At 42.6% G+C, this 18,326-nt stretch overlaps 1 protein-coding gene across 27 annotated transcripts in view; it reads left to right on the top strand.

Moving 5' to 3' along the window:
* KCNMA1 (potassium calcium-activated channel subfamily M alpha 1) overlaps window positions 1-18,028 on the top strand; it is a 739,425-nt gene extending 721,397 nt beyond the window's left edge. For 9 of the 27 annotated variants that reach the window (XM_058696774.1, XM_058696780.1, XM_058696773.1 and 6 more), the window contains 3 exons: window positions 228-452; window positions 2,755-2,783; window positions 9,875-18,028. In XM_058696774.1, the coding sequence (XP_058552757.1) occupies window positions 228-452; window positions 2,755-2,783; window positions 9,875-10,029 (409 nt within the window). In that variant the 3' untranslated portion in view covers window positions 10,030-18,028. Of the gene's footprint in view, window positions 1-227; window positions 2,897-9,874 lie in introns of those variants that run through there. The other 18 variants (XM_058696779.1, XM_058696784.1, XM_058696792.1 and 15 more) reach the window with 4 other exon arrangements.
* The last annotated feature ends 298 nt before the right edge of the window (window positions 18,029-18,326 follow it).

Genomic DNA, 18,326 nt, shown 5'->3' with positions numbered 1-18,326 from the left:
CCACGGGCACCAATTGAGCCCCTGGTGCCAGGGCTCACGGCTGGCCACCTGCGCTGAGCTGAAGAGAGGAAGAGCTAGTTCAGCTTGGAAGATAATATTTAAGGTCTTGGACCGGGTAGAAGCCTTCCAGATCCTCTGCAAGACCTGAGGATCCTTTTCGGTTCAATGAGAGGTGAAATACGCACCCAGTTGTCCTCATTCTGTGACCCCTTTGCTTCCCTGTCCAGGTACGTCATCACCAACCCCCCGTACGAGTTTGAGCTCGTGCCGACAGACCTGATCTTCTGCTTGATGCAGTTTGACCACAACGCCGGCCAGTCCCGGGCCAGCCTCTCCCATTCCTCCCACTCGTCCCAGTCATCCAGCAAGAAGAGCTCCTCCGTGCACTCCATCCCATCCACCGCAAACCGACCCAACCGACCCAAGTCCCGGGAGTCCCGAGACAAACAGAAGTACGTGCAGGAAGAGCGCCTCTGATATGTGTATCCACTGCCACCGTGTGTGAAACTGTATCTGCCACTCATTTCCCCAGTGGGTGTTTCCAACAGTAACTTCCCCCCTTTTCCCCTGTAGCCACCCCCTTTTTTTTACACATATTTGCATATGTATGATAGTGTGCATGTGGTTGCCATTTTTATTTCACCACCATAAAACCCTTGAGCACAACAGCAAATAAGCAGAAGGACCAAAAGTTATTTATGATTCTAGGGGAAAAATAACCCAAAGGCATGCTCCAGACATAAATAGCTCACTGCAGGAAGGAGTTCGCAGAGTAGAGGAGCGTCATTGTGATCCATGTCAGTTATGCAAAGCAAGTTTAGTTAATGTAGAAGAAAAGTTTGTTCTGATTGATCAGGATTATCAGGGTGCTTCGGGTTTTGATTTTGTTGTTGTTTTCCTTTCTTTCTTTCTTCTTCTTTTTTGATACACACGCAATAATATACACCTACACATTTCTTTGAAGCAAGCAACCAAAAAGCAACAAAAACACATCGATTGTTTCCACTCTCACTCTCTGGGCTGAAGTATCGCGAAGCATTTAAAAGGCTTTCGCCATTTGTGTAGACGATTATTAAGCATCTGCTTTTGTAAGAGAACATCCTAGCTTTTTTTACTCACCAAGGCCGTTCGTCCCAGAGCTAGCTTCCTCTGGGAGTTCTTAGGCACATTTCTACCCTTACTATGGAGGAAAGAATCGTATCCCATTCGTGGATGTATCAAATTCTAGTCATCTAAGTGAACAGAGGTTTGATTGCATATTAAATTGTTATTCTGTCTCCTTATGCCATATGACTAGCTATTTTTTTTTCTTTCACTTTTGACATTTGGGATGAAAAGCCATATGTATCATAAATATCAGATGTAAGTCATTAAAAACTGCCTTCCTGGGACTTTTACATCTTTTAAAAGGTGAATTACTTACCTTATGTACAGAATAAATAATGCTCAGGAAAGAGCGAGTATTTTTCCATGCATTCTCAGGGGACCTTTTTACTCCCCTTTGTTTGATTAGCTAAGGCCCCAGTGCCAGGCAGAAGCAGGGGCTGGGGCCAAGCTAGAGTGTGAGGAAGATAAACCCAGCAGCAGATCATGTTTTTCTAGGAGCCAACATGCTAAATAAATCAGATTGTGGGGGGATCGAGCCACAGTTGACTCGACAGAGACAAAAGCTAGCTACTACTTCAAACTGTGGGCACAGCTGCATGGCGCTGGCTGTCCCAAAGCAGGAAGCTGGTGGGAAAATTCCTCCTCCTCAATTTCTTGAACACAGCCAATTCACTTAGGCAGGTGAATGACGGTAATAGCGAACCACTCCTTACCGTCATGAGACGGGGGAGAAGAAGTGTGCAACAGTGAGCCAAACACATTTTGGTATAATTCTTGGTTTTTTTTTCTTTTGTTTTCTTTCTTTCCTTCCTTTTTGAACAGTTAGTAAAGCATGAGCTGAAAGGTAGAAAAATCCCTTTTTCAGCATACAGTTGTCAGATGTTTATGCATGCTGTAGGCGGTGCGGTAGTTCTTATGAATCGGCAAACTCCACCATAACCGAATTATCCTGTGTGTGGACTAGCCCTGGGCTGGCGTATACCTGTTTGAAGTGTCTACTTGAGCAGATTCCACCAAACAGAATAGGGGTGGAGGGGAGGAGAAATATGTCACAGTGGTACCATCTCTAAAAAGGTGTTTTTATGGTGAATGCTTTGAGTTTAGATTTCGGATCCCCTCTCTCCCCTAAGCATGATAGTTTTGGAGATTTGCTTGCTGTGTGAATTGACAAGCACTTTTACTGACAAAATGGTGAGGTTCAGTCTGCACCTGTGCCCCCACACCAAAGACAGGGGAGTATTCAGACCAGGAATGGGGTGGGGAAAAATTGTATACATGTATATTAAAAAGCCCTATGAGTGGAAGAATTTTTTTTCAAATTATTTTTGTCCCCATATATATCGATTTCTATATTATGTATAACTATCTATCCTTTTATATAGAACTATATCTATATCTACATATATGTACACACACACACACACATGTATGTGTGTGTGTGTGTATATATATATATATATATACACACACATATACCCCAGTTTGGGATCATGAAGAGCTTTTCATGCATTCTTTGCAAAGGAGGTTATAAAGTTGTGCCCATAGAACATTTATAACTATAAGAATGTGCCAGTTAAAGTGCTCGACAGGAAATATGACAGTTTAAAAGCATTGTAAAACTCACATAGCTTACTTCTCTCTCTAAAGTGCAACAAGGATGAATAGAATGGGCCAAGGTATGACAATTAATGGTTCTGCATGACCTAGCCACTGCTGGGGGTTTTCTTCTATAACGTTGTCCTTGTGAAAACTTTTGTGACATTAAAAAAAAAAGGAGTTACAAATTTTATTCTGTTATTGGTTTGTTTCTTTTTGTTTATATTGTTCTGTTTGTGGTTTTCTTTAGTTTGTTTTGCTTTTTTTTTTTTCCTCCTCCCCTTCCCCCTCCCTTTCCCTCCCTACTTCTCTTTCCTCCACTTTCTAAATTGCTCAGCGCAATGAGGCTGTGCCGCTGCTACTGCTAGATCCCTTAGAGTTTGTTTTGGTGTTCTTGGTTTTGGGGTTGGGTGATTTGGGGGGAACTTCTCTCCATCTGGCTTGCCTTCGAATCTGCACGTGGCCTCCCTGCCCACCTTGGTACCTTGCTCCAAGTCCAAAAGCCTTTTGCCATCAAGAAACCCAGCTTCCTCCACTTCCCCCCATTACCACAACCCCAACCCGGCCCCCACCATCAGTCTGTCCACATCTCTGTGTTTATCTTGGCAAGACCTACTACAAGTGTGATGCCAGGTGATAAACTTTGCTGGAAAACATTTGCAGCTATTCCATTTGGCAAACCTGCTTCTTGGTTAATATTTTGTCCCTCTTTTTAATTTAGACCAGGAGGTTCATTAATGACAGAACATTGGTCTCCTTTATGTTTGATCAGGATGACCCCAAGTTAAAACTGTTCAGTTATGTGTATCAACTCATAGCCCACACCCAGTGATCTGAGGTTTCATGACTCAGTCTCTGTATTTTCCAGGTCTCTCCTGTCACCTGCCTTTGTTCAATCCCAACCAGAGATTGGGCAGATAGAGAGAAGTAAATCCAAAATGCGTGTTATATACAGTCTGTTAGCAGCTCTGACGAGATGATGCTGTGACAGGAATGGAGTGGGAACAGACTATGACATGAGATGTAACTTTGGAATTTTCCCTGGACTTAGGGCACACACTTGAGAGTTGACTATAGTATTTGGCCAATGATGTATTCAGTGATGAAAAGGTATCATTGTGACCTCTATTCTGTTAGCTGAAACTACTGTATTATACTTTCCTCAACAGAACACAGAGTCTCCTCCATTGTTTTCCATGTGACCCCAAACTTCCCCATTCCCCCTCAGGTTCTCTTAGGAAGTACACAGGTTCTCATATTATGTCTCTCCCTTTCCTGCTCCCCATAAAAAAAAAGAATAGAAGAGAAGAGGAAAGAAAAAGAGAAGAAAGAAAGAAAAAGAAAGAAGTAGGTAAAGGTAGAAAGTGAAAGAATTATTTGAAGAGAAGGTGTATACATTTTAAAAGAGCAATAGCTAGCAACTCAATTATCTGTACCATTCTAGAAGAGAAGCAGTCTGTGAGCCATTCAGTCCAATTTGCTTTAGGCTTTGAAGGGCTGAACCTTAAGTGAGTGGGTAGACCGGGAGGTGCAGTGAAGCTTTCTCAGCCTCAGTGTTCACCCAGATGATCATAAAATCATCAACACCCCTAAGGACTGCTACCCAGGGTCCTTCCTGAAGCCAGTTCAGATGTATAAAGGGAAAGATGGACCCATATACATAGAGTTCTACAACTGGAGAAGTATCAGATTCTGTTATGAATATTAAGGATTGTGACCCAGAACATTACAATAACGCTCAGTAATATTTTGAAATAAATTGACCTTAAATATTTTTATACCATTCATCATGTTATACATTATCTTTACTCCTTTGGCTTATCTTAAAAAAAACAAACAGTGAATGCCTCTAGGTGCTTCCCGATGCTACTGTGCTGTTGGCACTTTCTTCTGAGAAGGGGAACACCCTTGTAAGTTTCATGAGACAGAACTGACTGTGCCTCCAGCCAGTATTGTCAAGATCTCAGATGACCAGAAAAACCTTAGACTGGCTCTTCTTCAGCATGGGAAAAGCCTAAAGGTGTCTGTATCCCAATAGGGACAATTAAATCAACCTGCCAGGTTCCTATAGCAACAGGATCCTATCCTTCAGGTTTTGGAAGGATAAAGAGGATAGTGTAGAAACTTGGGGGGCCACGGAAGTCAAGACAGGGTAAAAATCAGTGTCTCTAGCAGCTTCTTCAGCCCATCCCTGTTTTGTCATAACATGATGAAGAATAAGCTGTGGGCACTTATCACTAAATTGGTTGCCTGTCTCCCACCAGGAGATTACATATCTATTGCCTAGGGAGGTGAGGGGGCCTACCCCTTGCCATCCAAAAGGGAACGGTGAAGAGTCTGTCCTTGGGGTGCAGCTGAATCAAGGCCCCAGGAAAGGGCCAAAGGGGGAAGTTTGCTCAGCCCAGCGAATGGCAGCATCAGACTTTCAGTGAAAAGAGGAAACTAGAGCCATGGCGGACAATTGCAAAGGACAGTTTTCACAAATGGAAGCTGCCTTGGTTTGGGTACAAATGACTTTCATTTCTATGAAATAGCCGTACTTTGCCCATGGAGAGGAAAGAAGGCAGTATGCATGGGTGGGTCCACCGTGGGCCTCAGGGTCTGCCAGGCAAAGGGCAAAAGCCAGCCTGCCTCCGGAAAGGTGAGCTGTGAAACCATACAGCGTTACCTTTGAAGGCATCAGCTCCTGGTTAGGGCTTACCGTTCTCAGCTGTTGTCTCTATCCAAACAGCCTTTTTCTTTCAAGCCCTCTCTCTCTAAACCTCAGCTTGTGGTACAGCGAGAAGAGGACCAATTATTTCAAATACGTTTGCTGTATTATCATGTCTCCTTTCGTGTACTCTTCTCTGGGGAGTAGTTTTGTGAAAAGGCTAAATCCCACAGCACTGACAACCCACAGAGACAGCGAGGCTCAGTTTTCATAGTGCAGCCTATTTCTCTGCTTGCAGGCATCCAGGCAGTCAGGTCCGCCCAGCTCTGGCGTTCTTTCCCACCCATAGCCCACTCCTCCAGGCTCCTTATGGCTTGGGGAAGTCCTCACTCATATCCTGGACCCTTCTGTCTCAGTGATGAAAATAGCAATGGAAGACGCAGATGGTTCATGGATGGGATAGGGCACCTGTTGAGTATAAAGCCATTATTTCAAGGATACAGGTCCTACAGCAGGGTAGCATCCTTGAACCCCCCAGAAAGAACACTGGGTCACTCCTTCCTCTCCTTACCTTCCAAATGAAGGTAGCCCAAGTGAATCCTCCTCTGTCATCTCTGCTGCCAAAATCCCCATTCTGTGGGCCAGCACCCCAATTTATGTTCCCTAGTTCTCCATCCCTGGTTCATTTGCAGCCACACTGAAAAGTACCGCCCATCCTTACGTAACCCTTTAGTACTGAGAATATTCACGTTAATGCTAACGTGTAACATAACCTTATGTGACAAGCTGACTGACACCTTAGTGCTTACTCGGTGCCAGATACTTTTCTAAGCACTTTACATACATTAACTCATTCAATCCTCACACAAGCTCAGATGTACATGTGGTTAGCATCTCTGTTTGAAGGATGCAGAATCTGAAAGATTTGTTCAAAGGCATCCAGCCAGAAAGTGGCAGAGTGGAATTTAAAGCTGGGCTATGAACTCTGCCACTATGCTGTGATCTGGCTACTAACAGACGTACGTGCTCACGTTTATTTACCGTATCTGGACCTGCAGTAAGTGCTTCACCAGCACTAGCCCCTTTCATCCAGACCACATTAGGAAGATTTGATCACTAGCCCATTTTACAGAAGAGAAACTAGCAGAGATCAATTATATAGTGACTTTCTTGGAGCCATGCAACTACCGTGTGAGACCCCAGATCCATTTAGACTTCCCCACTGCCCCACGCCATCTCCTTAGCCCACACCTCATCACTGGTCCATGGTGGATAGCTCAGGGCGTGGCTGGTCTTGATAGGTGCCTTCTCCCGATGGTAGTGCCAGGTCTTTTAGAGGCATCTCTTCTGCAGTCACTGTCTATGTTGTTCTACTAGCCCACTTGCCAGAGCCTAAAATGCCTTCCTTTCCTGATCTGGGCAGGTCACGCACTGTACTTGCAGTGATGACGTCATGCTTTGCATCCTCAAGAGACTTAACAAATAGGGCTGTTTTTTGTTTTGTTTTGTTTTGTTTTTTCTGACAGTGAGGAGCTCCTTGCAGCTAGATCCATTGCCCCTCCCATTTTAGGAACAAAAATGAAGCTCCCGGAAATCTTTTTGGCATAGGGGATGAGGCAGGGAGAGGGGATAAACCCAGGGATTTGGATTTATCCTGGACCACTTCAGCACCCATTTAAATCCTTTCCCTGAGTATTCTTCCTATGGCCAATGTTGTAGCTTCCCATTGGCACAGTTTCTTCTTTGGAAGATGAGATTCAGTGAACCAAAGTGTCGTCATCATGCTCAACGCACTCTCTGTTGAAGAAAACGACTGGCGATCAGTTAAGTGTGTGTTCCTCTGATGCCCTGTGGGAGAATCTTTTCATGAAATACCTTTGCCCCTGGATATTTTACTAGAATGCTCAGAGCATTGATATATTTCCATTTCCTCAACATCCTATCCAACCAAGTCTCCAACAACGTATATGTTTATATCTTACAAGGTACCCAAATTAAAAAGCATGTTTCTCAGGCATAACAAAAACCTCAACTCATCACCAGGATGCACTTTAACACAAGTCCATCTTGTGTGGAAGTTCAGTGGCCAAAACACAGGGGCTACTCTTCTTAGATTTTCTTTTATGGAGAGAAATTTAGAAAGAAAGAGAATGAAGCTTAAATGGGGAAATAATGCTCTCTATCTTACCGACAGCAGAAGGAAATTGATATTCTCTCTGCCGTGAAAGGTCAAAATGCCAACTTTGAATTGAACTGTAAAGACTAAATTTTGAACAATTATTCTCTGCAGCAGTTGTAAAAATTTCAGCAAATTGCAGCTGTCTTAGGTCTTTCGCCCAAAAGACCTACTCGTTTCCATCAAAAGAGTTCAGTCTCCTTTCCAAACTGGCATGTCCAACCCAGCACTAAATCCCTTTGCAAAATCAGTCCACACAGTGGTACAGCCAAAACCAAGGGCAGCTCAGGCAAACAGCACAGGCGCTAGGTTCAGCTCTTCTGAAAATCATCTTTATACATAAACCGTTGGAAAAAGTCGTAGTTTGAAATTGTTTCAGCGGCCTGGCAATGCTTTTAAAACATGATAACCATCACACTTTACTCCTCTCTGAAAGGTTAGTTTAATCGTAGATCACAAAAAATTGGTTTCCACAAATGCATAATGGTTCATCTATGTCACACTTGAACTAAATGGTTTTTTAAATGGAGCTGAAATTATTTTGATGTGTACACAGTCCTGGATTTCTATACAACCTTTTTTAACCAGTCCATCAGGAACCTTGCCTCTAAAGCCTCATTAATAATTCAGATGTGCTGATGACTTTAAAAGATCTATGGAATTGAAGCTTAGGAAAAAAAAAAAAACTCTGCTTGACAAAAAGATAAATGAATGTAGAAAGAAGCTGTAGGAGTCTGGCAAGCTGTAGATCATCTCAGAACAGATTGTAACTTTATCATTCTGTCAGGGGGAATAATTTAAAGCACTTAATCAGTTAGCTTCACTGTGAGGATGTAGCATTATGAATTCCTATCGTCCAATCTGTTCAAATCAAAGTGAACTTAATTATAATAGGTGAGAGAGCCAGAGCAGGAGAAAGGGGAGTGGAGAATGATCCAAGAGAGAGACAGTAGTTTCCTGGGGGTAAACTGAGCTGCTGAACAAAGGGTAGTGAGCAAGCTCTCACTAACCCACTCCAGTGACAGTGTTTACATTGAGGGCTCAGACTTGACACAGCAAGAGAAAGTATAGATCAAGGAGAAATAAGCAGAGCGATCGTGAGCTGATCACAGATGCTGAATTTGTAGATCATTAGCCCATCCGACAGACACACATGCACACACATACTCACACTTCTCTATCAAGCCAGGTGAGCAATTTTTGTTACATATCAGTCCAGAACCATGAACAGGCCAGTTGTGAATTGTTCTGATAGGCAGAAGAGAAGCCATTGTCTCTAGAGCAGTGGATGTGCCTGAAAGCTTTTTCCTTTTTTCTTTTCTTTTCCTAAGCCACTAATATGATTCCCAAATTAGAATGTCTTATTTGCCCAGTCTCTTCATATCTGTACACATAGCCGATTACGCAGAAAGTTTCAAATCCTAGAAAAAGGCGGGGGCAAGGCCTGAATCCTGTAAAATACCACTGAAGTGCCACGAGGATACTAGGCCATTTTCTTCCTCTCCCCAGCCCCCAAACGCTCTGACTCAGCGTTCTCCCCCAGCCATCTCTGTGTTTAGGGCGGAAATGAAATGCCAAGATGTCGTCAAGCTCCCTTGTCAACAGCTTGGATTATTATAGTCAGTTAAGATATCGCCAGTAGGAATTCTTTTCATGACTGTATACCAACACAGAGCTTTCTTTCTTGAAATAAAAAGCCATCTCAAAACCGTCTTAAAACATTGGTGACCATTCTGATTTTCAGTCTCATTACCCAGCAAAATCTGTGGGCTTCCTTTAAGACCCTCAAAACTGGCTGCAAAAAAAAAAAATACAGAAGAGTGGTATATTGAGATATAACTTCAAGTATGTCTCGTACAAACAAAGCTAAGTACAGGTTGGGAAGAGGAGATCCTGCATAAGGTTCCAGATCATTGGCTCTGTGTCGGGGACGACTTCCTTCATGTTTCACTCAAATCAGTGAACACACAAATCTTTCCTCAGGCACAGTGTTTATGCCCAATATTTGATATATTCAGCATCTCCTTCCCACCAAAGATTCCCAGTCCACTAAAGGAACCCCAGAGAACATTGCTGGAGTTCCTCTTTGTTCTCAGAGGTCCTACCCATGGTCCTTGCAAGTCCCAAGGGCACGCTGGTCATTACTTGCCACAGGCAGCAGAGCTGTCCCAGGTTCTGGAATTCTCCCTACACTGCACTCCCTCTTAGCAACTATATTCACTGTCAGCTTCTATCGATTACATTTTTGCATCTTTTTTTTTCAAGGAACTTTCCAAAGGCTTTACCCTAGGACTAATTAAGCTTCTCATTTCTCCTTCTTGTTCTCTATCCGTTTCGCCCTTTAGCAGAAAAGAAATGGTTTACAGATGAACCGGATAATGCCTATCCCAGAAACATTCAAATCAAGCCCATGAGTACCCACATGGCTAACCAGATCAACCAATATAAATCCACAAGCAGCTTGATCCCACCAATCAGAGAAGTTGAAGATGAATGTTGACTTCCAGGAGACCAGAACTCTTTTTTTAAAGCCTGACAAACTTCATAAATGGTGATGTGACTTTTCTTCCTCTTACATGCTGAATCACTGGTGGAAACGTTAGGATAAGTGAGAAGTGCAAGAAAAATAAAGTAGACAGATCTTTCTCTTTGTCTGCCTTGAATATTGCTTCCATGTATTTTGGAAAAGAAAATGATTTCATTTATAAATGAACATATTAAAATAGTCATGTATAGCCTCTAGCATTTTAAATTATTTTTATTTATTAGAAAGAAAATATATTTTTTCTTTTTTTTTCATTGTCAAATATCTTCCCTGTATCCAAACAATGCAAAATCAAAATGAGTAAGTGGCCAGACTCCTTAATATGTATTTCTCTTCTTTCTGTCTTTTTCTTTGAGGAGAATGATGGTCACCACCACAATTGATCGTAATGAAGGCAAATGGATTGCTAAAACAATTTTAAAATGGTCCAATGATGTAAACATGTATGTTAGTAAATTCATATAAGAAGACAAAAGGGGGCAGGTGAATTTCCTGGATGGGTGTGTATTTTAGCTGCACTGACACCAGCTCTTAATAAATGGAAACTTATTTATTTTCACAGTTGAAAGTCATATTTTTGTAGTTTTAGTTTTCATTCTGTATTTCTCCTCCCTTTGTTCGTATATTTAAAGGGAAGACCTTCTTGCAGCTTTGCTACAATTGCCAGATCAGGTTTATCCAGCCAACTAACGATGCCAGGAGGGGCGTGAGCACGCCTGGGACGTGGAAGTTGAGGACCAGACGCACACAAGATATTGCTCTGTTTGTTGTTCTGATGGTGGGGACTCCTCCATGCTGTTATGCTTCCCATTCCCTATCTCCAAACCACCTGCGCAAGTACAGTCATTTCAACTCTGGGAGGCTCTGGTGGGCTTTCTCCCCACTCCTCAAATCTCAGAGCTTCTAGCCTGAAAGTTTGTGAACACCAATGGGTAGTTCCACTTAATAATAGGATATGATAATGCAATCATTCTTTTCACTGAGTTTTTGTTAAAAAGTCAGAACATTGTCATGATCAAAGGGACTACTTTTTCCCAGATTTTATTTTTTCCAGCCTTCCTTTAGTTGCTGGGACAAAACACACAAACTAGCTGCGACAGTGTAAAACATAATAACGACAAAAGGAAAGCAATGAATGCGCTCAATACAGACTGTTAGAAAAGGCCTTTGAAAATGACCAGCAATGAAATCAAATGTATCAGCCACTTCCAACTGTGCTCAAAGATTTTTCTAGCCATCAGACACAATTACCAAGTCTCAGAGCTCTGCTGTGGCTTGCATGCTCTCTGTCCCGGCAACTGTTACGTTCCAAACGATTTAGCAAATCTTTCAACTTCAAAATGATCAATCTTTTATACAATCATCAGGGTCTATGAGAAGCATGGATGTGATAGTGATATTTCTTTTCTTAAAAATGTCAACTGTGGACACTCAAAGAATCCAAACTTACTAAAATATCCCCCAAAGTCCCATGGTATCTATTCCATTAATTCTTTAGGCCATGACCCTGTGGTACTTAGTACATTAGTGCAAATCAGATCAGAGCCAAGCAACGAAATCACCATGAAAACATATGTCCACTAAGTACTCCAATTACCAGTGTAGGCAAAATGGCTTCCACCTCCGTCTATTCCCTGCAGAGCCAATGTAGTTGTGCTTCCGCCTTGTAGGGGCCGTCCTGAAGTGACTTGTCAGACTGTGGTTACCCTGTCGTCACATTTTGTAGAACTAGTTCTATAAAAGTATTGTGAATATAATGTATGTCCAATTGGATTGTTTAAAAACTACTTATAACCAATCACTAGTCTACACAGCAGACTAAAATGACGTCAGCAGTCTATCTTCAGGCTTATGAATATTTCCTGGTTTCCAACAGTAGAATGGGTTTGTGGGGAGAATCCCTTGTGAGGATTTTACCACTTTCCTGAAAGCTATGCCTTCTTCTACATAATGATTTTGCATTGGGGTCACCTTAGTACATTCACAGCAATCCACGCTCTTCTTTCCTTCATGAACCTTGGTGGACTCTTCTTCACTCTTCTTCCTGATAACCATTTCTGAATTTGTTATAACTATTTGGTATCCTATGGGGCAGGTGATGATGGCCACCTAAATGATCTTTCCTTAGGGAAACACAGTGTCCCATGCCTCTCAAACCCATCTCTTCAGCCAAGTCGGTCTGGAAGCAGACGTGTAAACTCCGTGACCATCATGGCCAGAGATATGAATCTAAATTTCTTTTCTTTTCTTTTCTTTCTCTTCTCTTCTCTTCTCTTCTCTTCTCTTCTCTTCTCTTCCCTTTCCTGTCCTTTCCTTTCCTTCCCTTTCCTTTCCTTTTTTCTTCCCTTCTCTTCTCTTTCCTCTTCTCTTCTCTTCTCTTCTCTTCCCTTCCCTTCCCTTTCCTTTCCTTTCCTTTCCTTTTTTATTCTCTTCTCTTCCCTTTTCTTTCCTTTCCTTTTTTCTTCTCTTCTCTTCCCTTCCCTTCTCTTTCCTCTTCTCTTCTCTTCTCTTCTCTTCCCTTCCTGTTCCTTTCCTTTCCTATCCTTTCCTCTTCTCTTCTCTTCTTCTTTCTTTTCCCTTCTCTTCCCCCTTCCCCTCCTCTACCTTCCCCTCCATTCCTCTTCTCTCATCTCCTCTCCTCTTCTCTCTTCTCTTCTTTTCTTTTCATTCAAGTATAGTTGGAAGAAATTTTTTCTCTTGACCAAAATGGCTAAGATGTTTCCCACCAGCAAAGAGCTGCCCCCAAAAACTAATTGGCAGGAATCTATTTTTTCTTCTAAGGTAGAGCAGCAAGCTCATGCAGTTTTGCTTTTGCAATAATGAACTGTTCTCAAACAGAAAATAAAAGCAAGCTTTACTTTTTTATTGAGAAAGTGTGCAAAGTGACTGGTTGGTGGCTCTTTTGGCAAAAACTGGTGCCTAGTAGGTTAAAAGTGACACAAGAACAGAAACAAGATTGTATGACCACTGAAGGGCTCAAGCCAATGCTAGAGCTTCCTGATTAGTTTCTATGTGTTGAGCTCTCTGACTGGGAAGAGGTAATCATTCTACCCCACTGTGACAAACCCGCTCCCACATTTTCTGATTAAATTATCAGCAGCCAATGATAGTCATCATTGGTACAGTCTGTCTTGTAAGACTATGATCTCCCATCCCAGTTTAGGGTTCCAGAAAAGTCCTTTACCCAAACTAAAGACTCTTGGGTGCTTTGGGAATCAAAGACTCACCAAGAGGCTATTTTAAAACCACCTATTTATAAAACGTCATCACCACCATCACCTTTCTTATTAAGAAAACTTTTGTTTTCATCTAAGCAATTTTATATTTAAAAATATCACCTTGAACCAATATAAAGTACTTCAAATGTAAGTGATCATGACTAAGGCATGTTGGGGGACACCCAGAGCTCTTTCTTTCCAAAGGTTGGGCATCTTATGATGTATTTTGTGCAAAACTTTATTGAAAACTTTAAAAAAAAAAACAGGGAATTAGAACTGTTCAGTTAGGATTAGAAAGAGGGAAATTGAGAAAACATTAGAAAATTGGGAATGTTTTCTTTTTTAATATTTTTATGTATTTTGAGAGGCAGAGAGAGAGAGGGAGAGAGAGAGAGAGAAATAGAACAAGTGGAGGAGGGGCAGAGAAAAAGGGAGAGAGAGAATCCTAAGCAGGCTCTGCAATGTCAGGACAGAACCCAGATGCAGGCCTTCATCTCTTGAACCATGAGATCATAACCTGAGCTGAAGTCAAGAGTCAGATGCTTAACCAGCTGAGCCACCCAGGCACACCTAAAATTGAGGTTGAAAAGAGAAAAAGTGCAACTTCCTTTCTTGTGGTTTAATATGAGTACTCAAGAACTATGTCTACAAATAACCAGCTATGTGAGGATGTTCTTGAAACCCCTGGAGTCCCAGGGACCTCATTTGGAAATGAGAGAGATTCATCTAAATGGCCTCCCTTCCAGGTCTGGGAAGCTGTGAGCTTGCTTGGGAGTGGGAGCATGGGAACAGCCTGTGGAGACAACCTTGTCTTGTGCTGGAATGACGGTCCTCTTGCTGCAGTACTCAAGTGATACTCCTGCGAGTAGTGTGCAGTTTCTGCTCTAGAAACGTGGGAATTAAGTTCATTCCTCATTCCTCCATCTTATGCTTTGGAGTCTCCTTAGGTTCAAAATGCAATTTCAGACTTCAAGTTCTCTTGGGTCATGGTGTGGTCCAGACTTTTCTCTGTGTTCCCAGGGTCTTCGCCATCTCATCCCTACCTACCTTTTCTCTTGGCACCAGCCTCAAGTTCTAGTCAATTCATTCATCTCTAACCCATCTCTCCAGTTTTCAATATGTAGTGACAAGCTCTGACCCCTGGATTTCTGGGATTTTTCCTCATTTTTATTTCCACAAGTGGATCTGGGCTTTAGGAAGCAACTGTCTCACTTCTCACTTCATTTCCTGTCCTGTTTATTTGATTTGTTTTCTTCCATCTTAGTATTCCTTTCATGGTATACCATCTCTGTTACTTACATTCATAAGTATAATTTTGATCTATCATTCTTAATTTTCAATGAGAATCTCAGTAAATGAAGAAAGGAAGGAAAGAGCAAAAGGAGGAAGAGAGGTAGGGAGACAGAGGAAAAAAAGAATATCAAACCAACTGATTTGAACATGAGCCACCTTACTCATAGAAGAACAAGCAAATCCACTCAACTTGGACATGGTGGTCCATTGCAAAATTTGTCAGTTTTCTATTCAGTCCCTAAAGTCTATTTTCTATTCTGTTCCTCTTTGCAGCTTTTGGAATGATGGTAAAATCACCAATCACTGTGGTCTTTGAAAGGGACTTTTTTATTTAGGGCTTGACTCATCCTCTTTAAAAAGCAAAGGGAACTGAGGTTTCATTTGAAACTCACCTGGTAAATTCCCTTTCTGCTGCTCCTCCCCTACTCACCCCATGTTCTCAAAGTACATTTATTTTTCTATTCAGCAGAGATGATTTGACACTCAAATCCCATGGTCATGTAAGGCAGTGATACAGCCCTTTGGATTTGTTAATGGAAAGTGGTAAATAGAAACAATTTCCGGCCAGTTTGTATGAGTGTGGCCATATTGGATTTTTAAGTGAAGTCTACTCTGATTGGTTGTTGCCCATGCAATACCAGTTGTTCATATTTTCAAAATTGCCATAAAATAAGACAGTTCAGAAAATCCTTTTATGCTTAATTTTATTTCCCAAGGAACTACAGACCCTACTTAGCCATTGCTTGGAACACATTCAGAAAGTAGCCTGTCTGCCCCGACGCAGAAACCCTTTAGCTGTACACCAGTTGGAGACTGCATTATACCACAGCCTCATGTGGTTAGACTGGGGAAGGAATGTTGAATTAGACTATCTGTACCAGGCCTTCTTTTTTTGCTTCATTTTTTGAAAAAGGGCCTGAGACTCAAGTATCTTAAGCCAAGTCAGGACATGCATCTAGGAGCTAGGAAGAATGAACAAAAACAAAATGATATAAATAGGATTTTCAAGCACCATCAGCTAGGGGCAGGTGTGTGGTGGCAAGAGTTAGTGCTTTAGAAAGGAAGGAAATGTTGCATTGAATTATACGGGTTGGGAAGAATACAGAGTGATATAATGCTTGATGGGTTTTGGAGGTATTTCAATAGGAAATAGATGCCTGGAGAAATCAAGAGAATGAAGGTTTTCCAGAAAGAGGTGATTTAATGGGCCATGGCTCATTGGACGGAATGTGATTTCAATACACAGTCTATTTTGTCTACGGTGACACGATTGTGTAGGGGAGCTGAAGAAATCTAAGATGAGACCTTAGGAAGTAGACAGTCTTAAGGGCCAAGGGTTGAGACTTGATTTAGAAAGCTACAGAAAGCTGCTAAAAGTTGTAAATGGAGTGATGAACACCTATGCCTGTTCATTTTTTAGGTTGAAAGTTTTCAAATGTCAGTTCCTCCTGGAAGTCATCATGAGGACATATGCAGAGCTAAATGTTTTCTCAGCAGCATTGAGTTCTCAAGGGTGCATGTTCCAAGTCAAGAACTCAGTATGGGAAGCACCTACTCTCCTCAGATGAGTCTTATGGATCATACTAGAAGTTTAGTTGGAGCTGTTAAGGGCTGGTGGGTGCACTGGGTGTTGGGGCAATAACTGGTTCTGGAAAAGGTTCTTTGTGAAAGGGACACTGCCTTTGGACCTCAAGGGAAGAATGATGTGGAAGACTAGGAAAGAAAACAAGAAGACAGGAAGGGAAGCCAGCAAATGTAGGCAGCTGAGCAACATCATATTGGATTCATTCAGAGTGGAAGAAGCTGAGAGCTTTCCTTAAGGAGGACCTTGCAGGCAAAAAGGAGTCAGCAAGTGGAGCTGGGGAGAGGGTTCCAGCAGGCCTTGTGCATTTGGAAGTCAGAGCCACTGAGATACTTGTGAAGTGGGGAGCATGGCTGAGTCTTACAAGGGAGGAAGCATAGGTATGGAAGGTCATCTGGCGGAAGACTGATAGGGGGCTACAGCCATGCTTGTAGGAGCTAAAAGGAACGAAATCGGTAAATGCCGTTGTGATAGGGGATCCAGAGTACTCTAAAAACAGAAAAATGGCAAAAAGGAGAGAGAAAGTCAAAGAAAGGTGAGTCACCTTCATTGGTGCTGAAGGGTATTGGAGATGATGACTCAGAAGTAAAAAGACTCACATGATAAGGGCGAGGACTTTGTTGATGTGTCTTTATCTGCAGAGCTTGTCATGAGGCCTGGCTCAAGGTGGACAGTCAGCTGGCCACTGTGTGTTATTTTGGATGCCATGGGAAATGCAGGGTGGGCAGGACTTCCTGGAGAAGGACTCAAAAGAGAGGGATCTTGAAGTGGGCATCTTCTTTCCCCTCCCTGTTCATGTCACCCCATTATTCTTCATCCCTTCCTGAACACCACACACACTGGAAGCTTTGGCTTTAGCATTCTTAAAACAAATGTGACTATCCCTTTGCCTTGGTGGCTTTTCTGGACAGGGAGCAGAAGGGGAGAGGTTCTTTGGCCCAGTGAAAACTGACCTTAATGTTTAGGTAGATTTTAAGTTTAAAAAGGTTTCATTTGGTCTGCTTATCCCCTTGAGGACATCTGTGTTTCTTCTCCCCTACCTTGCAATTCAGCAGAACAGGGACAAACGTGACACCAAAGCTCTCCAGTGTCCCTGCCTCTGGAAGCGTTACTGAGATGGCTGTTCAGAATCTTAGATGGAAATGTATACACGGCACTGACACACACCTGCCAGAGCAAACCAGAGCTTTCCTCACATGGGATTCAGGGTCAGCGTGAGAGGCGGCCAGCAGGCAAGGGATCCCTGCCAACAACGTTGACAGAGCCCCATTTCCACACTAAACCAAAGCTTCGCTGCCCCAGAGCGGCGCGCCCCCTTTCCCTTCCTTCCGCTTCGCACAGCCCAAGACACGTTTGACCAGAACTGCAACATTTCAGACATAAACCAAACTCAGCCTGGAAATCCTAATTAAAAACATTCCATTCCCAGGTGGCACGATTGCATCCTGCCTAAAACTTCTGGCCCACATCCCACCACCCAGATGCTGAAGCAAAAGCTTTCCCCACTTAACACCAAAACCTGCACTCAATGTTTCTTCAGGGACAAAGAAAAAAAACAGTACACTTACACAGAGGTCAGCCTACATATTCATTAAGGAAAAAGAGCGTGGCTTATTCATCTGTCTTTCAAACTTTTGATTGCTGGCATTATGATTATGATTATGATTAATTACCATGACGGATCAGGAATTGGAGGAGAGAATAAATGCCGGTGCTCTGAAATGATCTGCCCAACTCTGTCATCTGTAACAACCAGTGATAACTCTCTTGTCTTGTAAAAAGGGTTTGTACATAACTTGTACATGGTTTCATTTTGTATTTTTCGCAGATTAAAAATTTATGTATTTGTGTTCTAAAACAACGAGTGTTCCTTGTGTTTCTGTAGCACCCGTGTCTGTGGGGGTTTTGGAGGTGGGGTGGGGATGAGGTTGGCAAAGTCCCTGAGTTCCTGCCAGATAGCTTAGCTCTCTCAGATGAAGGCAAAGTTGTAGACTGATAAGAGCCACGGGCTTGCCTTCTGAGTGCCTTTCCAGCTCGGAGTGCACACACAGACCCTTACAGGTCCAAGGAGATGGTCAGCGGGTGCCCGGGCAAGGCTGCAATGCACAGTGGGTGAGAGGGAGAGCCACTGACATTGGATGTGGTGCCAGAGGGACCGC

Source organism: Neofelis nebulosa, chromosome 13, assembly GCF_028018385.1.
Source record: "Neofelis nebulosa isolate mNeoNeb1 chromosome 13, mNeoNeb1.pri, whole genome shotgun sequence".
Taxonomy (NCBI): Eukaryota; Metazoa; Chordata; class Mammalia; order Carnivora; family Felidae; genus Neofelis; species Neofelis nebulosa.
Note: the sequence above shows the minus strand (reverse complement) of the source record. Positions and strands in the feature narration are given on the sequence as shown.